At 45.1% G+C, this 26,665-nt stretch overlaps 1 protein-coding gene across 2 annotated transcripts; it reads right to left on the reverse strand.

Moving 5' to 3' along the window:
- Positions 1–32: 32 nt before the first annotated feature.
- Positions 33–26,151, reverse strand: MAP3K14 (mitogen-activated protein kinase kinase kinase 14). 2 transcript variants are annotated; one of them, XM_068660595.1, is made up of 16 exons: positions 26,022–26,151; positions 19,154–19,426; positions 18,513–18,582; positions 16,433–16,643; positions 15,705–16,313; positions 14,565–14,702; positions 12,025–12,154; positions 11,188–11,319; positions 10,668–10,772; positions 9,789–9,952; positions 9,252–9,402; positions 8,230–8,580; positions 7,000–7,106; positions 5,483–5,627; positions 4,792–4,892; positions 33–3,326 (listed from the first exon to the last, which is right to left on the reverse strand). In XM_068660595.1, exons 2-16 carry the CDS (start codon positions 19,404–19,406, stop codon positions 3,162–3,164), a joined length of 2,832 nt encoding a protein of 943 aa, XP_068516696.1. In that variant the 5' UTR covers positions 19,407–19,426; positions 26,022–26,151; the 3' UTR covers positions 33–3,161. The 2 variants fall into 2 exon arrangements, with proteins under 2 accessions (XP_068516696.1, XP_068516697.1); XM_068660596.1 differs by lacking the exon at positions 26,022–26,151 and adding an exon at positions 25,165–25,926.
- Between the last annotated feature and the right edge of the window lie 514 nt (positions 26,152–26,665).

The following is a 26,665-nucleotide window of genomic DNA, read 5'->3' on the forward strand; positions in this document are numbered from 1 at the left end:
CATATCAAACCCCTGACCATGAAAACAAAGAATCCTTTTTTTCCAGCTTTTATTTTTTTTCTGTGAAAATACAGGTTGAAATTTTAATTTCAAGAAATCACAGTTTTATAAAGTGTCATTCATTCAATACCAGCTAGTCATTCCATCACCTTCACCCATGCCTGTACTGCCCATCCCAAAGCTTTGTATTGCTTTGCCAAAGGTGATTTTTCTCCCAAAGACCTTAAGGAAGGTGCTATATGACAAGAGCCATCTGTGTTTATTACTATTTGTCCTCCCTCCCAAACCTGTACTGGGATTCAGTCCTAAAGCCTAATTATGTTATTACACACAATTTAAGACAAATGTTAACAGGGATAACCAAAAAAAACTTTCCTGACTTTCTTGCCTGTTGGTATTGCACAGCCAGCCTTTCTGGAAGCTGGGCTTTTTTCTGCCTGTCACAGCAAAAACAACCAGCCAAATTAACAGGAAACTGTCCCAGCAGCAGGAGAGAGCTGAGATCCCAAGTTGGTAGGTGGCAAAAACATTAAAACCCTGGAGATACTTCCGAGAGCAGAACCACATTTCAGGACAGTAAAAGCACCAATGGTTTGTGGTATCAGCTGGAGCGTCTTTCCCACGCGGCAGGGAGAGCTGACGCCCCAGCCTGCTCCTCTGAGCAGCTGCCCTGTAAATGGTTGTTACATGGAGGTCTGCAGCCTCACCTTCTTGCTTGAGGTGGCAGCAAAATAGGATTGAAGTTTTTGGACAAACTGAACAGGATGGAGATACTGGCTAATGCTGGTGTGAGAGCGCAGGAGAACGTAAACATCTCCACCTACCCAGCAAAGACTTTCTGGCTTCACAAGGGTTCCTGCCTTTCACCCACCCACTCAGGTGGCCCAAGACTAGCGTTAATGCTATAGATGAAGTGTAAAGCTCACAGGTCCCGCAAGCAGAGGACTGCTGTACCCTGTCCTATTGCTTGGCAGAACTCGGGTCTAACACCAACGTACAAAAACGCACACCTGAACATTGAGGCACTTTGCGGACGACAGTGAAAGCCGTGAGGTGCAGCCTTCAGGAAGGGAACAGACTATTCTTTTGCACTGACACGTCACCAACAGTTATTATGACAGACTCTTCTTAGAAGCAGCCAACAGGTTTTTCTCCTCTCCCCCTCAGAGGAAGCCCGAGGAGGGTGCCAAGTGCAGGAAGTTTGGTTTCTGCACTCAACGCCTGCTTGGGAGCTCCTGGGAATTCTGCAAGGCATCTCGATCCCTGTTGCTCCAGAGCCTAGAACTTGTAGTAGCTTATGGCTAAAAATTGTGCCAACTTCCCTATTCCTCCCCACTCCTGCCTGGAAAAGGTGTGCATAACGTTTTAACTGTTTACTAAAAAGACTCTTAATGTGGCTGCATTTCAGATATACTTATTTTGGACAATTCATTAAGTGCTTTAGAACAAAAAAGTGCTATAAGAGACTATACGCACAGTGGTGACAGGTTTAACTTCTTCAAGAGTTCCACTTTTCTACTGCATGATAACTTCGGTTTCCTGGTTAAGGACATCAACACCTAGCGCAGCAAAACCAGCCAATATTCTGGGAGACCAAAGGGAAAGAGCATCAATTGCAGGTCACTGGTCCTCAGAATGGGAGGTCCAGAGCTTAACTTTTCCCAGCTATTTTAAGTGAACTTCACTTGAGAAACCTGCAGACATTCCTGCCTTGTTGCATCTCCCAACAGCAGCCTGGATCCGGCACGGCTGACCTTGCTCCCTGGGAGCTGCTCCTCTCTTCAGCCTGGGTGTCAGCAGCCCCGGCTCTGCGGCCGCTGTGGTTCCAGCATTCTGGAAGAGGCACAGCACACCAGCAAATCGGTTTGCTGTTTGCAGACACACAAGGACTTTGAGCAGCCCTGAACGAGTGCACCCAAGTACCTTACGCCTCCCTCTGGTTTTGTTCTGGGTTACAGAAGGGCTGGCAACACCCGCCCGTCTGAACTTGACACATACGGTTTCTGTATACTTTACAAAAAAATAATCACCAAAAAGAAGTTCACCAATGATTAAGGCATTGTGGGCCCAGCTGCCCGTCCCGCTCTATTAACATGTTTTGATGTGAGGGGAGGGATACAGAGCCTGGTACCAGCCTTTAGATGCTGGTGCAGACGGGCTGAGCTAACGCCACGCAGCACTGGGGCACTGATCTCCAGCAGAGGGGCTGAGCGGCTGGCAGGACTGAGAGCTGGGAGTGGGATCTAGGAAAACAGTTCTGCAGCAGAATTCAGACTTTGCCTGAGCTGATGGAGCTGCTGTCCTGCCCCCTCCAGGGGGAGCTGTGCGGACAAGGACAGCTCCTGTGAAGTTGCAGCAAGTCAGCAGCAGCAGCGGTGGAAACGGGGCTGAGGAGCACAACCCTGCCCACCACGGAACTCGTTCCTCCTGCCCCACCATGTACTCCCTTCGTTGGTAGCAACAACAGAGTGGGAAGCACCAGCTCCTATGTCAGGGAGGAGATTCAGAAGATGAGAGCTGCAAGCAAAGCTCTTTCTGGGAACAAAGTTCTTTTCTGATTCAAGAAGGAAGTGTCTGCGGGGAAGGGTGGGAGGTGAAACCAAGCACCCAGCTAGTTACTGCTGTCGATTTTCCCCATGTAGAAGGCTTGAGGTAGAGATGATGCTACCCAAAGCCTACAGAAACATTAAGTTTTTCCTCCAGCTAGAAGGAAGTTAGCCAGCTCCCCTCAGCACAAACAACCACAGCTGCACTGAAGATACTCAACCTCCACCTCCTTTGAGCAAGCCCAGGAACTACCAGCTTCACCTCAGAGGCTGAGCAACGGGAGCTCTCATCCAATCCCCATATGCTCCTGAAAAGCACAATCACATTCCTCTGAAAAGCAGGAATTTTCGTGTACCATTCTCAAGCTCAATCTCACACACCCAAAACAAGTAATTCCCACTGTTCTGGGGAACATTTAAGCTTCAGGACATGTCTTGGAACTGGATCAGAGCAGACAACAGAAGTGAGGCCCGAGAGCAGTGAACTGCTGAACTGCTATCCTACTTCAGCACAAAACACCAGCAACTGTGCGTGGTGCTTGATGGCAGGGGTGGCTGGAAGCTTTTGCAATTCCGTATTTCAACAAGGTAAAAACCTCCACTGCAGAAGCAGCCTCACGGCCTGTTCTCCAGTTGACCGTGTTTGACTCTCCACGTCCAGCTGACACTGCAGTCAGGGGCAAGGGTGCACTGCAGCTCAATACCGGAGTCGGGGACCTCCATGTCGTAGTGCACTGGCTGGCCTTCTTTGGTAACCAGACTGAAGGCAGGGACCCGTACCTGTGAAGCAGAACAAATTAATCTGAATGCCACTTCAAGCCTCTTTCAGAGCATAAATAACCCATTAACCAACCCAGCCTGATTGGCAAATAACATCACCACTCAAGAAAAGCTGCAGGAGAGAAGCTTGTGACTGGCAGAAAGATCCTGAAATAGATTATCTCATTAGAAAGTATCTCAGAAACTGGACTAATAGCATTCAACCTGCTGCTAACTTGCCTCCTTGAGGTCGTTGGCCATTGCAGGTGTTTTCTGAACTGGCTGCATTTGGGCACTGCCAGTTCGTCTGTGGGCTGGTAACCTTTTGCTTTGTGATGTCCACAAGAATGATGTACTCCAAAGAGAACCAACAGCAGTGAAACACATTCTGGACGTCTGCAACCTCTTTGTTTAGAGATGATCACATTTTACACTTGGATGAGTCTTGGTCCCACAGACACTCAGAGTCTCTTTCAGGGCCAGCCAAAAAGGCCCATAGTGGGGTTCCCTGGTGTCTGCCAGTATCTCCTCCACATTAACAAGCAGGAAGCATCACAGCCAAACACAGCCTGTTTCCCTTAGCTGGTATTACTGCTCCTGAAGAAAAGGTCAGAGTGGTTCTTCTATAGGCAGAGGGGAAAGAAGTTATCTTTCTAGTCAAAGAGAAGGATTTTTAAACTGGAGCACAGGTACTTTTTAAGATGGAGCTCAACAACTATAAGCCAACTGCATCTTGGACATCCAGCATGGGATGGAAGGGACTGTCCCCCTCTGCTCTGCCCTTGGAGTGCTGCATCCAGGTCTGGGGCCCCCAGCACAACAAGGATGTGGAACTGTTAGAGGGGGGTGTAGAGGAGGCCATGAGGGATGCTCAGAGGCTGGAGCACTTCAGATATGAAGAAATACTGAGAGATCTGGTGTTGTTCAGCGTGGAGAAGAGGAGGCTCCAGGGAGACTGCATTGCAGCCTTAGAGCAACTTTTTACATGGGCAGAGTGATAGGACAAAGGGGAATTGTTTTAAACCAAAAGAAGGGAGATTTAGATAAGTTATTAGGATGAATTACTTTACCCAGAGGGTGGTGAGGCACTGGAACAGGTTGCCCAGGGAAGGTGTGGATGCCCCATCCCTGGAGGTGTTCAAGGTCAGACTGGATGGGGCTGGGGGCAGCATGGGCTGGTGGGAGGTGTCCCTGCCCATGGCAGGGGTTGGAATGAGATGATCTCTAAGGTCCCTTCCAACCCAAACCAGTCTATGATTCTATGAACTATGATACCTATGATGATTTCCAATGGTTTGTAGTTCATAAAGTACCTTCTGGTATCACACTTACAACAACAGCACTCAAGTTATGTAACTAAACACATCATTAGGGTCCCTGAACGGACTTCTGGTTCGCTGATTTTAAGGCAGGATGAGGCTGCATGATAGAAGAAATTATTTAGACAAAATGCTGTACTTAAACAACTCCCAGCTTTGTGTCTTACCTGGCTGCTTATCCCAGTGGCAATGTCTCCAACCTTTGTTCTCTGGAAATCCCTGATGTGTAAATTTTCTCCGCTTAGCAACTGGACCTGGATTTTCACTCCTGAAATGTGAAAGAGAAGTCATTACCTTCTGCTGTACGCATAACAACTTCACAGTCCCACATTGGAGAATTGACTATCAATACACAGGCATCAAAAGACCAGTGTTTTGTGTTGTTGTTGTTTTTTTTTTTTTATCATCAAGTATTTCATTTATGTAGGTCTTGGCAGGGCACACAGGATTGCTGAAGAAAACAATGACTCACAGAGCAGAGCTGGATTTAGCAAGAAAGCAGCTGAAGAGACATACTGATTTGTACAACATGCCCTCAAAATTACTCTGTAGAAATTTATGGTTATAAGGAATATAGTCTTGCACATGGCAGCTGCACAAGGCGAGGCATAAAGCTGAATCAGACTCCGTGGGTTCAGGAGCTTCTTTGGCTTTTATTGGATTATACAGACTTGACTTCCACCCACCTATGACTGGAGCAGACTTGGCCTCTTGACAGCCCATATGCTTTCAGGAGGGTCTGTGCTGACACAGGAACTGACGGGTATGAAGAATTCAAAGACTCCATACCCCAGATCTGCTAGATACTGAGAAAGCTGTACCCAATCATTTATCCAGACTTCACAAAGATGGACTCACCATTGAAATAGCTAGGAGTGTCCGTGTGACGGCTGCGATTCAGTAGGTTGTTAAAGCTGAAGCTCTGTCCATCTGTCTGGCTGTTCCAGGAATGAATCCCTGAGCTCATAGTGTCCCTCAAGCTATGTGAAGCCTTCATGGAGTTCTGCAGAAGTAAGCACAAGTCTGTCAAAGGCTCCTAAAGAACATGAGCTTCCACGAGACACCAAACATGAAAGTAACCTCAAGGGAAAAAAAATAATCCACAGGGATGTGCGATTGGGCCTTGACTTACTCAGCATTTACCTGCCATCTAGAAAAGGGGATGTATAACAATGCAACAGTTTGCAGACACAGAAAGCTATTCTCAGTAATCAAATCAGTAATCAGCTGAAGAGTTGGATGAAAAGAAAAAAAGGGTTTCATCATACTGACAGAAGAATAAAGCATCAGATAAATCTAATGTTGTTAAGTGACAATGTACAGGAAAAAACAGTAACTCTACATAAACAACTGCATTGTTGTGCTTGTTGGAAAAGTCTCTATTATCTTAGAGTCATGGGAGGTCAACCTGACAGCAACAGCTTATGGGTAAAGACCCATCAAAAGTCACATCAGCTGTTAGGGTTATGAGCTAGGCAAAAGAAATAGAGAAAAAAGCAGAGTCACATCCCATGCTGCACACCATGTTGTATCAACGTCTGAACTACTGCAAAGAACTGTGCTCAACTCTCCTCAGAAAGCACTACAATACTGAGAAGAGGAACAGAAATAGGAAGCAAAGATGATCACGTTCAAAAATGACTCCTGCAGATGGCAGGCTACACCATTTTGGACTCCCTGTCTGAAAACAACGATTGAAGGCTTACAATTAAACTACATCCTTCCTGGTACAACAAGGCTTATTCTGTGTTGTTGTTTTTGTTTGTTTTTAACTGGTATTCCCTACCTTATGAATAATGGAGTTAAAGCAACTGATTAATTAAACCTAGTGTTTAAATAATATACAGATCATTAGTATGAGTAGGTTAAAACAGATTTGTGGAGATCAGATCCATATGCTGGGAGTGAATATCCAGGAGAAGGGTTACTGTTCTGCCCCATTCTTCTGCTCCTTCCCTAAACATCCCTCCAGTGGCCAGGAAGAAGATCCTCGGCCATTGGGTCCAACTCAGTACAGTTCCTATGCTCACTCACCCCCACTTCTTCAGTTCCTTGATTCTACGTGAATAGGATCAAGGCCACTGATGTTTTCCAGATCCACACACTTGATGCTTACTGTGAAAACACAGCCCAGAAGAGCAACTGGAAGAAAGGGATCATCGTGGGACAACAAACTGAAAAACAACTAAAATCCTAAATACCCCATTGCCTAAGAACAAAGTTTCATCCCTCCAGTATGCTGCAGAAAAACAGATGTCAAAAGCAACAAGAAATGTGAAAAGCTCCAGATGTTCACTGGTCACAGCTTCCAGAGGCGGTTACCCTGTGACCCCTCCACACCCCCAGTAACACAACGAGCATCCACGTATATTCACCTTCTCACTGGCATCTGACACAAATGGGCTGTCGATGCTGAGACATGAAAGCATTTGTTCTTGCTCTTCCAGCGAGTAAGGCTGTGAAAGGCTGTTCAAAAACAGTTCTGCAAGCAGAAAGAAAGGGAAGGAAAACATTTAAAGTGATTCCTTTTGTGAGGTCCTGCTCCAATCCCAGTTATAACAATTAATACTCTCAATAATCTTAATAATCTTCAGTGTTAGATAACGACCACTGACACTGGTGTCTATAAACTACCTGACACATAATTCCTCTGGTATTGCTACCACAGGGAAAATAGGGAAACTGAGCCAGAAAGGACAGAGGAATCGTGCAGTGACATGCAAAAAGTCAGAAAGGGCTTGCACCCAGGAGTTCCCAGTTCTTGCCTACTGTGCCACCTCTCAGTCTGCACTCTACACCATCTGCATCATGCCAAGGAAAGGGACAATCTGAGGTACTCTGCTCTTGCACTAACTTGTGTTGATGATATCCAGACCTGACAAGGATGATGGAGGTCCAAAGCCATCTGAGAAAAAAGACAGCCCTCAGCAACTCCTACAATGATATTCCTCAGTTCTCTGACAAGTTACATTTCAAGACACTTCTTTTTCTAGCTTGAACTTTTCAATTCAGTTATGAAGACAAGAAAATATGGGATAAACAATTGAAAGGTTGAGGTAATGGAACTGGACTATTACTTCACTGATTTTTCACTCTGAACTTATTCTCATGTTTTCAGATTCCGTATTGTTGGCTGGTGGGTATAACTTTTCCAATGCTATAGACTGACTTCAACTGCACTGCTTTGTTTGAAGTCTCCCATTCAAAAGCCTTATCCCTTTATTAAAAGAATTATTTTTGAAGTATTCAAACCTTCATCTGAATCTAGAACTGCAGAGACTGTTTATACAGTGCACATAAGCACACATCTGTAAACTGGCTGCTTTTTGAGAGGTTCCCACACCTCCCACAGAAGTTCACTACGCAGGTCAGACAGTGGAAGGAAATCCTGACCACTACCTTCATGGCATGTTTAGTTGCTTAAGAGCTACTAGTTTTGATAATTTCAAGGAAGGGCAAACCATTCGTATAACAAGAGATGCACTATGAACAAAATGACATTCTCAAAGAAATAAAATAACTGCCAAAAGGCCAAAATAAAGCAGCTGTGTTTTTATCATGTTCTTAAGCAAAAAGCTGAATTCCCTACATATCTCATCACTTACCTATTTCCAGCTGCTGAAGCTCTTGTTCTGAAATGGTTGTTGCTTTCTCCACATGGCTGCAACTCTTCAGGGGGAGAGGAGTCGAGGAGAGAGGTGGTGGATCCCAGATCCCAGATAACTCCTTGCACACGTCCCAAGTGGTTCCCTCAACCTCTTCTGTTTGTTCCAGAGGTGGTGGTGGTAAGACTGGGCTTACACAAGAAACTTTGTCTGCCAATTTTGGGTCAGAATGAGTCTCAGAAACTGGGCTCACTGTGGGGGATAGGGATGTCTGTGGATTGTTTTCTTTGTTCAGAGATAGATGTCTAGGCTCTCTGTATTCGCCTTTCCAGGGGCTTGTCACACCTCCCACTACAAAAACAGAGAACACAAACATTGTCATACAGAGAAAAGAGGTAAAGGTTTTCCTTCACAATACAAGTTTCAGAACTGTATCTTGCCATGAAACGCTGTGAAATGTGAAATTTAGCTTCTTCAGAAAACAGAGCCAGATCATCTCCACAAGTTCTTACTGTATCACAGAGCTTTTCAGGAGGATTAAGTTGAAATAAATCATGGATAATCTTAGAGGGAAGACCAGATCACAACTATAAGTTACAGCTGAGGATGCAATAAACCTCTGCTTTCAGTTTTGCTGCATATCAGGCTCCAGCACACTAGATGCATTTGATACATCAGCTGAGCACAAGCCAAGCCACAGCACACACCTTAACAAGCCCATGTAAAGCACAACATCATCTGCTTCAAGAAGGAAGAAGGAGCATGTGACAGCACACAGGAAATAATTTATTTGGGTGAGAAACATAAAGAAGTTGCTTCAGGGTAATTTCAAAGAAAGGGATGTGGGCAAAAGCTATCAACCCCAAAATGTACATCAGTGCTGAAGCCTGTGCAAGTGATATGTTGAACGAACACCAGAATACATCGGTAAAACACACTGATATGTCCCTACAGGACCACTCTAACACTACCGGTCACTTTACCAGCATGTGAAAGCAGCTTTATATATGGGACATTTCTACCTTCTTCAAGTGCAACACTGGTCTTGGTTTTCAGTTCAGATGCAGATGCTCGCTGAACAGGCTCTTTCTCCAGACCCATTTTAATAATTTCAGCAGTGAGAGGGTTGCAGGAAGGTGGAATTTCCCTCAGAGGAGGTGGCTCTTTAGCTATCTGTGAAACAAACAGGAAGTGAAAGAGGCTAGACCGGAGAGGCTTCATTTGATTTCAGAAAGGTTCTTCCCATCCTCAGAGAGCTTCCAACTGAAATTACCATTGCATGAGAGGCCTGAGCAGTATATTTATTTTTTTTTTTTTTAGAGTAGAATGACTCAAAATTCACACTGAAGTCATGAGCAGAATAGGAAAGAAAGAGCTCTAGAATGTTTAATATGCAACAGTCTAAATGGAGTAAGAAATTATTAACTGCCATAGCAAGGTTGGCATCATCTTAGAACTGTCTCTCAGAGAGACTTCCTAAAATGACTGCTGTTTAGTTAAGTATAATGGGATTTTACAGGCCTAAGTACCTTTTACTTGACATATTTTGAATTACTTACTTTCAGACAGAGAGGATGATTGTAATATTGGGTCCAAGGGTGACACCCATTAAGCATGTGCAGCATCATACAGCAACTGCTCCAGACATCCACTTTGGAGTCGCAGCGTTTTCCCATGACCACCTCTGGAGCCATGTGAGTTTCTGTGCCAGGCACATAGTTCCCTAAAACCATTTAAATGAAAATTCACTGCACGTAAACTAGACAATTGTTCCAGTGCAACTGCTGGGAAGCCTAAGGCAGCCTCCTTGTCTATTCAGTTAAAGTGAGAAACAAGTCAGCTTCACCCAAAAAGCAGCATCACGCACTCCTGTCAGCTGTTCAAGAGCTACATGCCCCCATTAGTCTCATCCCTTATACGCAGATGTATGTATTAAACTTCCCTTCCTAGCATTTTTGGGAGGTAAATGCCATTGGTGAACTCAGCATTAGAAAATAAATCCATCTCTTCCAACAGATGCATTAAGAAGCAAAGTAAAGTTTCACTGCCAGAAGTCAGCAATTATTTTTTCCTTTGGTGGAGGTCAGGATTCTTCCCCAGCTGTTTAATGAAGTTAAAAATCTAACTCTGACTTGTCATGTAAGTTTGGATGTGATGTCCAGCAGGGACAAAATGCTGAATGGGGTAGGTTGACTTAATTTTCAATAAAAATATAATACTAACAACAACATAAACACAACAACCTTCTAGACTTGAAGATAAGGATTGAATTCCAAACCTAAATTCCTTTTAGCTGTCAGTGACATACTTCACAGTAGAGTCAGTAAATGTTAAGTCTGGAAAATACGGTTGCCTGCAGATTAGCCAAACATGAATGCTCAAAAAGAAAGAATGAGTCAGCAGGGCAATTCTTTAGAATCACACCAGAAAAACCTTACCTGTGACCAAGCACTTTCCCAAGCCATCTGGATGAAGGTGAGCAGAGTGACCAAAATCACACAGAAGAGCCCTGCTTCCATCATCAGACAAAAGCACATTTTCCGCTGCCAACGAGAAGTTTTTAACTGGTCAGTTCCCTTTTTTTTTTTTTCTCCTCTGAGTGGCCACAATACAAAGCCTAAAGCCCACAGAGCTATTTTTTTGAGCCCAAACCAAGGTCTGTTATTCCTATGGAGTGTCACTGGCTCAAGCACTATAATTATCCCAGTTATCCTCTATCCCACTGATGAAGTGGCCTGGGCAAACAGCCTGTCAGACCAACTGGACAACAGAAAGAGGTGACAAACATCACAATATAGTTCTATACAGCTGGGCATATCAATAAGTTAAGCTCCAATCTCAAATACAGAGCTGAAAATATAGTAAATAAACTTTAGACACTCCCAGTAACTCAATTTCCAAGCCCTTTGCGCCTTGTAAGAAACAGGGAAGAAGAAGATATCTTAAATAGCATCCTACCTTTTACGTCTCCATGGAGAATGTTCTGAGCATGAAGATACTCCAAGCCTTCTAATGCTTGGCCCAAATAACTGAGGGCTCTGTCCTCCGGCAGGCAGCCATTCTGCTTAATTAGCTGACCTAGTGAGCCACCTAGAAAGGAATCCAGAGAGTCCGTATCTGTTAAGAACTTCACAGCATCATCAATGTTCCTTGTTTCTGATGGAGAAATGAAAACTACCAGGCCTGACAGCCCTTGTCTTACACACATGGGTTTATTCCTTTTGTTCATACCCAGAGGTCTTACTGCCTGTGGATACCAGCCTCTTTCATGAATCCTTTTGCTTAGCATCAGTTTAACAGTAGTGCTTCGTGTTAAAATCAACTGTTCTGTGATCAGACACTTCTAGGTGCTCCTGATCATCAGCCGTCCTTCACAGGCTGTGCTTTCCATGGGCCTGGCTGGAAAAAGGAGCCTTGGGCAACAGGAAACCATCTATGTTTGCTTATAGAGCATCTCCTGTTCTAGTCCAACGTGCTTTACATGGTGCCATGCAAATAAAAGTGAAAGCAAAAACCAGCACCAACTATGTGGTTTAGTGAGAATTTACAGCTGGTGTTTGAGAGATACGCATCTTGAAAGGAAGAGGGGCTGGACTAGAAATGACTCCCCCCAAAAAAGACACCAGCAGGCGTAAAAGAAACCTATCCCAACCCACTCAGGAGTTAATGCTAGGAACACTTAAATACACCGGAGAATTAACAGAATTTAAAATTGGGGCAGGAGGAAGAGAAGATCAATGTCCACTGCATTTGACAGCTACAGTGATGCTCCCACTGTGGCTGTTCCTTTCTCACCCTCCATCAGCTTCATGAAGATGGTCACCCAAGGTCCTTCCTTCACAGCTCCATACAAGGGGACAACTTTAGGACTGGTTATCGCAGCACACGTTGTCAACTCCTCTGCACGGAAGTGTTCAACTTGTACCTGAAGTGACAAAGAAACACCAAACAAATTTTATGACACATCCTGACAGACTTGTCCCTCCCCAGTGCCTGCGTCAGAGAGCCCTGCACTGCCTAGCAGCGGAAACTCACAGACAGCTTTTGGTTTCAGAAATCGGTGGGTACAGCAGTTAAGTGGCAACACACAGATCAACTCTGAACAAGGACAAAGGGAGTCCCTAAATCCTCAGTGTCCAAGTGAAGATTTATCAAAACAAATAAAAAAATAAAATAAGAATAAAAAAGATGCCAGCTTGCAATTCCTCTGGCTTTTGGTTACAGATTACATGCAATCTTCAGGAGGAAGGTAATTTCTGTCTCAGTTAAGAAGATAATACTGACAACTTAAGCATTCTGCTTTCATGAGATCTAAAAGAAGAAAAAAAAAATCTAAGGATGGTGCAGTACTTGGCAGACACAGCTCCTGTGAAATACGAGAGAATATGAAATATGCCTGAAGCAGTGATCTACACCATCACCTTTTTAGTGGTGTTCAGCCCGCACAGAAAAATGGTTAAAGAAAAAAAATTATTCACTGAGTTTGGCCAAATAAAATAAACCAAGAATTTGCTAAAGACCAGAAGGAAAACATGAGTCATTATGATTCTGGTGGGAAAAAGATGTATCATGTTTCTTCACTGTCAGCAATCCAGCTATAGCCAGTTTGCTTTAATCTCAACAATTTGGAGAGCAGGTGCTTGCAACACCAAGTATGGTGAAAGAAGGTCAGGTAGTCCCCTTCTGACAAGGGCAGACAGCACTAATTCCAGACAATTACTTACGTGAAACGAAATACACCATAGTTTAATGTTCAACTTGCACATTAGAACTCACTGGTTAAGAGTTTGGCCTGAGAAGACACTTCTTATCTACAGAAGTACCTTTTGAAATCCTCTAGGAATTAAAAAAGTAATTGCCATTTAGAAAGACTTAAGAATCTCCTACCTTCATGCATTTCTTTTCAGCACTACCACCTCTCCTTCCTGAAAACAGACCCCACTACTAACAGCTATTTCTCTTGAGACAGCGTAATTGCACGATGGATAATAAAACTCAGTAGTTACATACTGTCAGAAAAAAAACTGGTCATGGTGCCACAAAATTCCACATGTAAAGCATAAAGATGAAGAACAAGAAATAATTTTCTACTTGCTTTAAATATGTTTGTTTCTATCCACCTGAAAAATGAAATGGTTAAAAACCTGGACAAGCTGGCTTAGACTTGCCACTTCTGTATTTCCACCAGGCAATACATCAAGTTGATGCCAGTGTAAACAAAAAAAAAAAGCGAACATTTTAAAACTGAAAAATACAAGTTCCAATTCTTTTCTCACATAACATTTTCGTACTCACTTCCCACACACTTTTCAAAGTTTTCTATTGGAGTAATGTGAGAAACAGTTCTACAGAGGTGATAAAACTGTTCAAGTGTTAAGTTCAAGTTAAGTAGTTTGCGTTCTCATCAGCTACTTCCATTATAACTCTGCTTTCACCTCTGAGGCACCCCATGGCCGCCTACAAACCAATACCCTCATTCGAGTTACACACACATCACGCATCACACGACAGTGAGATATGACTTGGTGTACAATAGATTATTATGCCAACTCCTGGAAGAACACATATCCTCGCTGCACCTGTAACAGGATCACCTCCTTACAACATGCCAGTGCTGGGTATGACAGTCCCTGAACAGGAGAAAGCTCTCTCCTTTTTGAGCACCTATCAACTGTCTGATCTTTTTCCTACTTCAGTCTGTTGCCAACAGAGAAGCACCTGCCATGTCTCCATTTATACTGGGTGTGTTTTAAGATGGGAATAGTTAGACAAGCATGCAACTCGGAGCTGTTTTTTTTCCCTCTGCAGACACTAAGAACACACTTAAGATCTTCCTGAAATCTCTACTCTTTTGGCCTGTCTTAGTGCAAAAACCAAGATACCTTTAACACGCTTTGAAGCCAAATAAGCCTATTTCTTATTGCTACGCTTGCCCTACTATGCACACCTCTGTCTGCTGCTTCTCTCCATGCCACCACCTTGAAGCTTTCCCTTGGACATAACCCCTGCACTGTGACTGTACAGTCTGTGGAATTAGAAGACACTTGCTCTTTACAGAATTATGGAATCATTTAGGTTGGAAAAGACCCTTAATATCATCAGGTACAATCCTCCAAGCCATGTAACACTACCAAGTCCACTGCCAGACCACATCCCTAAGCGCTACATCCACACGTTTCTTAAATTCCTCCCGGGATGGCAACTCCACCACTTCCCTGGGCAGCCTGTTCAATGCCTAACGATCCCTTCTGTGAAGGGACTCTTCCTAACATCCAGTACACACCTCCTATGTCTTCTTATCTCAGACAACCCCCCCTTTCTCACACATAGATTACCTTTTTGGCAGCACACTGAAATCCTGTCTGTTTGTCCTCTATTTTGTATACTTCTCCAAAAGAGCCAATGCCCAAGGAACCATGACACTTGGTCCAATGAACTTCTTCTCGGTACTCGTAATCCACTGGCTTTAGTTTCTAGGGGATAAAAATCAGGAAACAAGATGAAGCAAGCAAGGAAACACATAATACCATAACTATTTAAAAATCCATGAACAAAATTACTTCTGTCACTGGCTTGAGATGACACAATATGGGAGGACCTGACAGATTTTTGTGTGTGCCCTATTTCACCTAAATGACTATTCACCTTTGTCATAAAGAAAGACCACCCGTGTTGGATAGTTTTGGAGCTCCAAACTATTCCCTTCACCTGCAAGACTGTGAAGATGAAGATAAATTCTACAAACAAAACAAGGTTAATCTGACTAAATTGAGGCATCTATGTGTGAACTACACATTTTTTATATTCACTTGACTGAGATTGTGCTTTACATCTCAACGTAAACATATTCAGGCAGGTAAGTAACACCCTGAACTCCACTGACTGTACTGACAGGGTAACCACTGATTCCAGTGAAGAGTGCTCTAATAGGAGTTTAAGGAGCTGGCTAAGATCTGAACTCGTAAGAGATAAATCATGTCTGTAAGATTTTCATGCATTTGTAGTGCTCATGTCCTGCGTTTGGCAAGGGATAGTGGGTAACTTACTGGTTTACCACCACAGGCAGCAGACACGTTTTTTGCAATCCGTAGGTCCCTGGTACCTTTTTCTGTCTGTATCACAATCCAGGTGAACTATAGCCAATAAAATATTGCTGTCTGTTCACCTCAGTGGACTGGATTCTTTCACAGACAGAGAAGATGTTTTTGAAGACTGACTATGCACAGAAATACTGTGCATGCATATTTTGTGAATGAGTGAACAAATCAGAGACACCAATATAAGACAGGGCTTTATGTCCTTCAGATAACAATGTCGCATCTACCTCTAACTGACAGTGTTCAACCGTATCAATACCCACACAGAAAACACGGTCATGTTACAGAAGCCAATACATGGATATAGGTTCTCTCTCTTCTGAAGCCCAAGAGAAGCTCTGCCTACCACAACACTAGTATGTAGGATCAGAAGATCACCTCGGTAAGTAGCACGCCTTCGTTTTCATCTGCTCTTTGAAATTGTTCCTTCAGGTCCAGACCGCCTCCTCTCCACGTCTTGGCTAGGCTGGCTAAATTTTGTGGTTCACCGAGACTCACACTCCCCTTCAAGGCGTCTACCAAGTATTCTTCCACAGAAATCTTGTCCGAACTGTTTTGCATGGACTGGTTGACGCAGTTGGGGAAACTATATTCCAAGTTTAGCCCAGATAAGCGATGCTCACTGTCTTGATAGTTGAGATTGCCATGGAAATATGTCTCCAGAGCATTCAGTTTCTTGTGATGGAGAGGACTGTCCAGATGTGGGAAATGAGGGGGTATTATGTTGTATGGAAGGGGATGGAGAGTTTCAGGCTGTGGAACACTGTCCCTTTGATAGTGCAGTTTCCACACGTGATTAAGGCACTGAACAGGGCTTATCAGCTTGTGCAGTTCTGTTTTGTATTGGCTCTTTGGTAAATGGAGTTTGCCTGTGGACAGAACTTTCTCAGGTTTCTCAAATGGCAGCGGATCATAAATCAAATCCTTGTTAAGTTCTGACAACCAAAAATTGTTTCTGAGAAGAGTACTTTGGTGTGTTTCATCCTCCTAGAAAACAAACCAGAACAGCTGAGGAGTAAACTCATTATAGCTACCCAAAATTCAAAGAATTGTTAGCAGCTTGCAGGGGTCCCACCCCCGCAAGAGGAAGGTCTAAGGATTCTCACCTGGACTGGAATTGGGGTGCAGCTCTCTTGTTCTGGAGTTCTGGGACCTCGCCTGCCAGCAGCCACTGTTTGTATTTTCAGCTTGGATCGTTTCTTGTGACGTTTCTTTCTTGTTTTACCACGATGCCTCCCTCTCCAACAGGTAGGTGCCATTTTCCCCTCTGTTGCGTGGGCCACATTGTTGGGGATTTGATCAAGACTGTCTGAGCGGCTATTGGAAACCAAAATGCATGAAGTCTCTTAGATCTGATGGTGAAAGCACACCCTCAGTTAACAATTACGACCGATGGAACAAGAACAAGAAATAGCAATTCTGCCTTCTGAGATGTCAGGAATAGAGAACTGTAACACAGCTTCTTGCCTTCTAATATGTAGCAATTGTAACTTCAGAATCAAGGCACAGTAGTATATCTGGCATTGCAAGGAAGAAATACGGGGTGTGGGGACGGAAGCAAAGCATTAAGGCTCACAGTTTTTGCAAATTCTGCAAGGAACAGCAAGACTAAGGGGCAAAGCAGACAGCAAAAAGCACCGAATGTCTCCAGGTTGCTCTGAGACAGTTTATGTGTATGTTTTATAGTGAACACAGAGATTAAGTATAAACGTAATATTTAAATATTTGTTAAAATGAACAAAAGTGCTCATAATATAAATATCTTCTCTATTTGAGAGAAAAATAGGTTTTGCAGCAGAGAAAAAGGGTGATGAAGGGCACTAAAATGGAACAGCTACAAAAAGCTAAAAAACTCTAGCATGTAAAGCTTAATTATTGTAATACTACAATAACATTTCTAGCAGTGTGTGTGTGCATGTGTGTATAAAACAGCACTGGTCAGAATAACAGCTGAGGGCTTATAGAAATAGATGCAGTTCTCAGAAGGAAAATTTGCCCACAGGTATTCAATAGCAATCATGGTAGTTGGATTTTTTTTAAATTGAATTGTAAGAGAAAACAGGATATTTGATCTCCAAATGAAGAAATTATTATTGTTCTTTTAATCCATGTGGTATATTCATTTGTTTTTATTAAACAGCAATGCAGCTCACAGCCACCATTGCTCTCTCCATCTTTTCTACTGTCTCAGCGCACCACTGAATGCTAACAGATCCCATAACTAGAGGCCTGGGTGCTGATATTACCACATTGCCTTGAACCTGAACATACTCCTGATGTGCATTCCACATCAAACCCCTAAGAAATGGTTCGCACTGCATTTTTTCAGATGGTTCGTGGGACAATGTCAAAGTCAGTGTGCTGTGTCAAACCATGTAACCCACAAGGCCAGATTCAGTGTCTGAAAACTTCCAGAGAACAGGCAGAACCTAATTCTATATCCCAGTTACCCACTTAAGAGAGCGCTGGGGCTTAATAAAGCTACAGCTTGTTCCCTAATAGGCACGTATGGAAGAAAAAGCAGCTCATGCCCAGATGACTTTAGAAAAGCAAGTCCCAGAGACCTCCATTTTTCTCTTGCAATGGTTACTCCCCTTTTATCTGTTTCAGCTTCTCTTCAAAACTCCGTTGCTGATGCTGTTACTAAGCAAAAGCTCTTCTCTCATCCTCTTTTGTTTATCCTCCGAGAAAAGCAGCAGTTCCTTTTTCTTACGAAAACTCCCAGCAGTAGTCTAATCTTCCCACAACTTTTTAAAGAGGATGGTGTAACGAAGTTTCAAAAGCATCAGTGCTGTTCAGTTAAAAAAGACCAAAACTGTCCCTTGAATCCTACTTCAAGCCCATGAACCTCAAAAAACACTCCATGATTTCAAAACAAATTTGAGAACCTGGATAAAGTGGCAGAAAACTACAAAGGCCAGTAAACCAGCTGGCATTGACAATGAGACACTGCAAGGCTTTTTGAGTAGTTTGTGCTTAAACTTATATTTTCTTCAAATATATAAAGAAAGGCTTTGAGGAAGACACTTCAAGAAAGGCGTGCTCCTCCCAAGCCTCAGACACTAAAGCCAATCCAGATAGGGTCTCTTTTAGAAACATAAATGAAAGCACACAGAGCCAGTGTGATTTGGACAAGGTAACACACACAACAGTGAAGGTGGGTGTTCAAGTTAAGAGATCTCTCACCTGTAACGTTTAGTATGAGCAATAAAAGATCTCTCTGATAAAGTGGGGCTGAATTCCTGACTGTTTTCACCTGTGTGAAAGAAAACAGGATCATCACACATCTTCAGTATCATGCAAGCCCTCTTCTGTTAACTACCGAACTAAGAAACACCTTTCCCAACTTGCTAAACCAAACAGTGATCTAGACAAATCATCACACAGGCACACCACACTGCCTGCAGTACATCCCTTCTTCCCTGGAATGATATAGCTCCCCAGCATTGTGATCTCCTGATCCCCAAGCTATTTCCCACCCAAAAGCCTTTATTATTATTATCATTACTATTTATTTATTTATTTTTTTTTAAGAACACCCTTCAGAAGTCAGACAAGAACAAATGAAGGACACAGATTTCTAGTCAACAAAGCTAGGTGCAACGGCCGCATGCTGGTCGTTCTGCTTTATTCAGTGGATGCTGCTACATTATTAAGAGATTTCATGAGCTTCCTAAATAGAGACTGGGATGTGTCATCAACTCCACCCCATATGGGATTACAAATAGATTTCAGCTCAACTCTCCAGGAGTGCAAAGCGAGTGAAATCTCACACCGCGTTACACATTCCTTTTTCTCAATGAACAGCAAACCTCCCTGCTACTTACATTCTGCTTGGGCAATAATAGAAATTGATGCACAGCCTCCTTCTGTTTCTTCTTTTGCAGTTCCTTTGGTGATTACATCATTCAGGATTTTCCACTGACTATGAAAGATGCCCTTCTTCGAATCTTCTACTTTGCAAACACTACTTTGCTTTTCACTCACTGTCTTGTTCAGTCCCTTTGTAGCTGTGAGCTCCTTCTTATGCTTGACAGTTGGATCAGGAGCTCCTTGGCACGTAATTCCCATCACTGCCATTTCACAGGTTCAGAGAGTCACTGGTTGAGAACAAAAAGAAACAAAGCAAAACACTTGTCAAAATTATTAACTTCACAGGCAGAAGCAGCTTCAGGTTCAAGGGAAACAGGAGCCTGCTGCAGGTATCAAATTAACACACAATGCAGACCAAACCAAGGTCCTGCCCAACCTCTGAGCACAGAACCGAAAATGAACCCAAGACTGCCAGTGCTCCATCCCTGACTTGTACCACTGAAGATCTGAAGAGTCAATGTTATTTTCAGTACTAAAACCATGAGGCTATACAAGCTTCAAAGGGAAGTTTATTTTTTGGTATATTCCCTCAGCTTAAATACAAACTATGAAACCATATAGTAGAGGGAACTCTTGTATCACTAAACAGGAAGAATATGCTTCTTTTTTTTTTTTTTTTTTTAATGTAAAGACATGGGAGATTTTCTCCTAGAGTGTACTAGGAGAAATTACAATAAGCCCTAGCAGCACACAAAATGGTCATAAAATCCTGTTAATTGCTTTCCTCCTTGTACTCAGTTGCCCTGGAATCCATTTCCCATTTTTCCTTCCAATGAAAAAGGTTAGGCAACAAGCCTGCCCGTACACTACTCCTCCCTCTCCACCTTCCTTCCCCTTAATTGCCAATAACTTCTGAAATCCTTGGTCAACCACAAACGAGTCTGAGAAAAGAAAGGCTCTTGCAGCCTGTTGGACCAACGTGAGTCGGTGCTGGAGAAGATGCTGGCAGGGAGCAGCTCCATAGCTGAGCAGCACGGCAGGGAGGGGGCTGAGCAGGGAGCACAAACACAGCTTTGGTCTGGCCCCCGCTACCCCCAGGCTGGATTCTGGAAAAGCTAAGCCACAGCAGCTTTCTTTTAACCCAGAAGCCAGAGTTTAACCCAGAAACCAGAGCATGCTTGATCACCCCTTAACCACCCAGGTTGCTTCCTTCTTCTGTTCTCCCACGGTTCAAGTGTAAAATCTTAAAATGACCATTTCCATCATTAAACAACCCATGGAAATTCAGAAACCTTAACAGGTGTTAACTACCACAAACCCAATACAAGATGAGAAGCCGGGACTTTTGAACAAAGGCCAACCAAAACAAGATCACAGAACTATTACAGGAGCAGGTCTTTGAGGCTCGTCAGTTTAAATCTACACCACAGAGTTTCTTGTCTTTTTTTTTTTTTTTTCTTTCCCCTTTTTCCCCTGAACAGCTGCCTGGGGCAACAAGACATTCACCCAGACAGGCTCTTTGTCACTGGACGGTGACAAATGCAGCACCAGTGGGAGCTCAGTGCCTACAGGGCCACCGAGGGAAGGGGAAGGGAATGGCCTGGGAGCCAAGTGCACAAACCTTGGTGTGATTTGTAAATGAGTCACCTAACAACCTGGCAGGTATACAAGGAAAGTCAACAATGACCACATTCAGCGGCTAAACAGAGAACAGCTGCTGTGCAAAAGAAGTGCTGATGACAGTATCCCACTCATTACACCCATCCCTCTCCCTCTTCTCTACAGAAATTATGTCAAATCTCAGTGCTGTAAAATAATCCCTTGGAGCAGCAGAAAGCCAGCCTGCCAGATGACTAACCAAGCCACCAGTGAGCAAACTGACAAGTTCAGAGCTATTTTTACACTCACTCTCTCCTGATTTGCATTAACTCTGTCCCTCCTTAACCTCCCCTCACCTTCAAGGACCTTCAAAGATCGCAGTGCAAACCCATCCCCATCTCTGAAAACGTGTAATCCTCCAAATCACTCCTCAGCTTAGTTAAAAGACAGCAGAGGGAGGGGAGAAACAAAATTGCAAGTCCTTGCCACCCTCTGAAATGGAAAAGAATAACAAGGAAACTTCACCGAGATTAAAGTCAACAAAGTACATAGCTCACCCAACGACTGAAAAAAATAGGAGGTAGCTAGTGTAAGCAACAGCCGGTGCTCAGACAGTTTAATGTGTGACTCAGGTCTGCAAGCCTGTGTAGGCACAGAAGCTGCACGCCCAGCCCGGTTTAACCATTGCCATGCAGTCTGCAGGACCCTGGAAGGACCAAAAACCCAACTGTTCTGATGGTACAGCACACTTGGCAGAAGCTGGGATGAAAACCAAACCAGAACTTTTAAATAAATTATTGAAGCATAACTTCTCTCGAAGCTACATATTCAGAACCAAGCAGGCGAGGCTCATGGCTGTGCAACCCGCAGAGATAAACCCCAACAATTCGGACATGGGCACTCGGTCCCCGTGCCCAGCCCCACAGGTGTAGCTCCGCACAGTGCAGCTCCAGGCAGGAGCTTTCAATGCAGTGAGTGGGTACCCAGGTTCCTCGGCAAGACCATTAAGAACGGGATTTGCCCAACAAGAGACACGCTGGAGCTGTGGTTTCGGCTGCCTGTGAACTCGCCACCACCCAGGATGAGCAGGGTTTCCTGTACGGGCTACAGATGTGCAGCACCGGGAGCCTTGCTGCTGGGCCGGGGGGGTCGCCGCTGCCTCGTGCCCCAGAATTGCCTCTCTGGTTTTCAAGGCCTCGTCTCACTCATCCAAGTCACTGAGACTCAACTGTGACTTTTGTTTTCAATCTCCCCAACTTCCTTCCTTCTGTAGACATGTGTACGGGCTCGTTATTTTCAAGGAGAAAAGAAAGGAGAAGTCAGGTAATGATACAGCCGATAAACGTGAATACTGCGCCCCCAGCCCACAAAGGGCTTTTGCTGGCCGTGTGAAAGGCCCCTTGCTCCTTAACTTCACTAAGATTTAAGCTTGCATCTCATTAACTAATGTCAGTTCTCACTGCTGTAAAAAAGAAAGTGCATTTTTACAGAATGAAAGCCAAACACGGTATCAGTTGTGTTGTGGAGGCACCAGCCCGATGGCAGTGGCAGCTCCTCCCTCCAGCACTGCCTGTGAGAAACTGGTGCCTGGCTGAGGCCACGCGAGGCCTGTACGGACTCAGAACGAAGGAGACGCTCAGCAATATTAATGCACGAGAGAACCATACATTTTCTGCTCCTTTACAGTCTCCTCCCTCCCCTGCCTGTCCATAACCAAGTCCCCATTCACCATCTTTGGCTCCTCCATCTCAACACTGGCCCTTCTGCTGGAAGCTGTTTGTAGCAGGGACCTTAGAAGTACATTTCTGTGTTTCATGAAGTTACGCTCTGCATAGACAGACTCACAGGTGAAAAAAAAATAACACAAACACCCCTTCAGCTCTAAAGCACTCTGCAGCACACCATAATACGCAATCCTGCTTGGTCTGCATCAGTCAAATCTTCCTCGCCAACAGCTTTTTGGAGAATTTCGGTTAACATTTTGTTATAGTTTTAAAAAGAATTTGGGAAAGAGCTTTAAAATATGCATTAGACCTCATAGGTCAGCTTCTAAGTACGTAGATTTCTTCTCCTAGTCTGAGTGTGAACGTTCAGCAGCAGTTTCACATTGACATTTAGTTTTAAAAAAAAATCAAGTTGTCTCAGTGAGGTTTCCCACTTCCTTACTGAGAAGAGTTTGATGAACAATATATTAACTTAGGCTAATCCTCTCTTTTGCAGTTGCTATTGGTTTATTAAAACAACACAACTAGCATTTTAAACCACGTTGCATTGCTGACCACTACCACAAAGCAACAGCAAGGTAGAGCAAGGAATTCATGTATCACTAGAGCAGGGAACAGCAACTGAAAAGAAAAAGCATGCACCACACGGGGACCTGCAAGTCCCAACACCTGCTGGCGGAGCTATGGTTAGTCAAGAGCGAGCCAAGTCCGCAACCAAAAAGATCCGTCTGGAGTATTAGCTACAAAATCATCAGTCAAAGACATCGCGCCTTACCAAAAAACAGTTTTCACTGGGGAAAAAAGAAGAATAGATGACGCTTGTTAATAAAATGAATCATGCTAAAGATCTGGTCTGGGACCTGAGGAGTGGAAACACGCACAACACTCTGGCACCCGAGGTACCACTTCCATTCGTTCTTGCCTCCTCGCTGCTCTCTGTCTCTTCTCGGATGCTGCAGATGAGCTTCCTTGCCTGCCACGTTTCAGATGGAACTGAAATTAAGACAGTTCCGTTTTTGGCTGTGTCAGTTTAAGGCATATTATTGTAGCATGGGCCTGGGGTTGTTATTTAAACAAGCTCAGTGCTGTCAGCAAGGGAGAGGTTTCAATTTGTCTCAGAAGGGACTAAAAGAAAAAAGTTGTAGTAATCAACACACACCCCTATCTTAAAACACACTTAATGCCACTGTAAGGTAATATGTTTAAGAGGAAAAGACTTACTTCAAGTATTTAAGAGTTCCAAAGTAAAAATAAATAAAGCGTCTGGCTGATTAAACTGCTGGTGAGTCAGAGCAGCAGTTACTATTCCAGGATGCTCACAGCCTTTCCCTCCTCTTGCTCTACACAGCGTTATCTTTTTGCCTGTCCAGCAGGCTTCCAGACAACGTGCCTGGATCCTCTCGGTGTCCCACGTGCTGCCAGGTGCTGCAGCATACACCTGCACCTGAAGGCCACCAGGTAAAGCCAAACCACCGCAGAACTCTCGGTCTGAAGGATTTCACTATCAGCGTTATGTTTAAGTTATGTTACAAACGATAATAAATATGTCAACATATTCTTTAAAGTGGTTGGATAGTAAATATTTCAAAATCCCGTTTCAGCCATTTATATTGCTTACTGTAAACAGCACGATAATGAGCCTCGACTTCTTTTTAGTTGCCAGACAGTAGTATATTGCAACAGTTTGGTTCCAAAGTCTGCAGGAAAAATATTTGACTGGGTTTAACCATCAGCAGAATTTCTGTAAGTATCTAAACACATCTATCTTCATTTCCTCGAGTACAAGCTTGAGAACAGCTCACCCCTTAACAATTCTTTCCATGCTCTTAAACAAAGATAAGAATAACACCATTTACCCAGAGTTTATAAACATCACTGCATTCTCATTCATTCAAGGTGCCCAATTTTTCCAAGCTGCTTTGCAAACAAGTCTTACAGAAAGCATCCGAACAAACTCTGGCCTGGCAGACTCAGGACACCGCTTAACAACAGCCTGGTTTTGAAGACCCACTTGTGGAGTGAAGCTATTTCCTAAATTACAGCAAGAAGGTATAGGAAGCACCTAGATGGACAACCTCCAGCACTAACCACAGACGTATATTAAAATCAATTCTGCCCGAGTCAGCAGGTCCAGGTTTTTACTAGTTATTACAATTACAATTGCTTTGTGGCTTGAAATTTTCAATGCACATTTATAAAAATGTCATGTAAGGCTATAATTGTAGTGCTATGTAAGGCACTATTGACGAAACGTTAAGCAAAAAAACAAAACCCAAAGCTTTGTCAAATCGTGCATAGAAGCATTTCTATGCAATCCTAATTTACAATCAGTCCTGTGAATTTAATTATTATCATACGATAAAGTAGAAATAGGAACTGACCACAGCAAATTCCAATTGCCCATCCTGAGCAAAATTCCATCTTAACTACAGCATGCAAGAAGCACCTTTCCGACACGACGTGCTCTGTCCTCTTCAGTGCCCTGTGCTCTGATGCTGCTGAAACGTGACGAGCAAAGCCCGGCTTCCTACAGCTCCAAGCCCCACGTGCCGAGCCCTCCGCCTGGTCCCCCACACACCCTCCTGATGGCGTGGTTCCCTCACACCCCCTCTTCCCCAGCACCTCCAGACCCTCTGCAAACCAACGTCCCTTCTCCTCGGAGCCTGCCGCTCTCCCAGGTTTCCCTGGCGCTTGCCACTGACCTCAAAAGTTGCAGGAGGCGAGTTACAGGGACAGCACGGTCACGCTTGGCTCCTTCCCGTTAGCAGGCAGAGGGATAATTAGGGACCACATCACTGCCACAGCAAGGGCTCAGCTCTGCCTGGTACCGCTGTGAGCGCTGAAGCAGGGTTCAGGACAGTGGCAGAGCTCGCCAAGCCCAGCGATGCCGGCTCAGGCCCTGCAAAGCCTTCAGGTTTTTTGTTTGCCACAGGCTCCCTTGTTATAGCGCTTCTTCACAGCATGTGTGCGAAGATTCGGTCTCTTTTAACAGTTAAAATTTAATAGTTAATAGCAAATGACTCATTGCAAAGGAATCTGGTGGCGGTGCCAATAACAGATTTTAACGTGGTTAAAAGGCAATAAAGCGGCGCGCTCCAGACACGCATTTCAAAGTCCGGCCCGGTTGCTCTTATCGCTACTGTCACGGCCCAGGAGGTGCAAGCTCCTGCCCGTGAAGGAGCACAAATAAACACCTGGTGAAAGAAATTCGGGGGCTGCTGGGTGCTGCCCCCCGCGCGTCCCCAGCAGGCAGACAGGAAGCACCGAGCCCAACCACAGCGGCGACCAATTCATCACCAGAGCAGCACCACAACCTCCTGCCCCACAGAAGGGCCAAGGGGCGGGTAATTCCCTTTTCATTCAGCCCCGGGGTTTAAGGGACCGGGCCCCATTTTGCCGAACCGGGAGCAGCCCCGGCAGAGCAGAGCAGGGAGCACCGGGGAGCTCCGGACTCGGTGCCCCCCGCCCTGCCGGGGCTGCTTCCAGGGACGCTGCCCCCGCCTCCAGCCGGACCCGAGCAGCGCCCAGCGCCACCCCGCTCCCTCCCCCGGCAACCTACCGCGGAGCGCGGGGCCCGGCACGGCCCCTCCGTCCCCGTCGGCGGCTCCCGCACACTGACAGGCGCGGCCGGCTCGCGGCTCCACCCCCCCCGCGGCGCCAACCAATCGGCGCTCCCCTCGCCCGCGTGACGGCGCCCCCGCTCCCGCCCCCGCCCTCCCGCGCCCAACCACCGCCCGCCGCCTCCCGCCGGCCACGCCCCCCGCCCGGCTTGGCGGGGAGGCCGGGGGCGGCTCGGGTTTCCCAGAAGTGGGCGGGGCTTCCTGCAAAGCGGCCCCGCCCACAGCTTCCTCGGGCCTCTGCCGCGCTGCGCGTGCGCGGGGCTTGGGGGGGGGGCGGGCTACACGGGCGGGGGAGATGCGCGGTGCGCATGCGCCATGGGAATGGGGCGGGGGGGGGGGAGGGAGAGGAGCGGGCGCGTGCGCCCAGTGACCGTTAAACGGCCCCGGGCCGCGGAGGGGGCGGGTGGGCGCTGAGGGGGTCCCTCTGGTGCTCGGGGCGGGGCTGCTGGCAGGCGGGCTCTTCTCCTTGTGCCCTTTGGCTTTGGAGAGGGGGTGCTGCTGGCTGTCGTTGTTTATTATTGCTATTTTTGTTTAACAAACATCAATAAGTGGTGTTCTGCCCCGGTCCCAGCTCTGGGTGCGG

Source organism: Anas acuta, chromosome 25, assembly GCF_963932015.1.
Source record: "Anas acuta chromosome 25, bAnaAcu1.1, whole genome shotgun sequence".
NCBI classification, from domain to species: Eukaryota; Metazoa; Chordata; class Aves; order Anseriformes; family Anatidae; genus Anas; species Anas acuta.

Bases quoted from the DNA above. Each gene is read 5' to 3' on its own strand.
- MAP3K14 (XM_068660595.1), bottom strand. From the start codon at position 19,406: ATGGCAGTGATGGGAATTACGTGCCAAGGAGCTCCTGATCCAACTGTC. The intron at 11,320-12,024 runs GTGAGAAAGGAA...ATTCCTTTCTAG, and splicing joins CTTCATGAAGCTGATGGAGG to GTGGCTCACTAGGTCAGCTA. The intron at 5,628-6,999 runs GTGAATATACGT...TTACTTCTGCAG, and splicing joins TGTCAGATGCCAGTGAGAAG to AACTCCATGAAGGCTTCACA.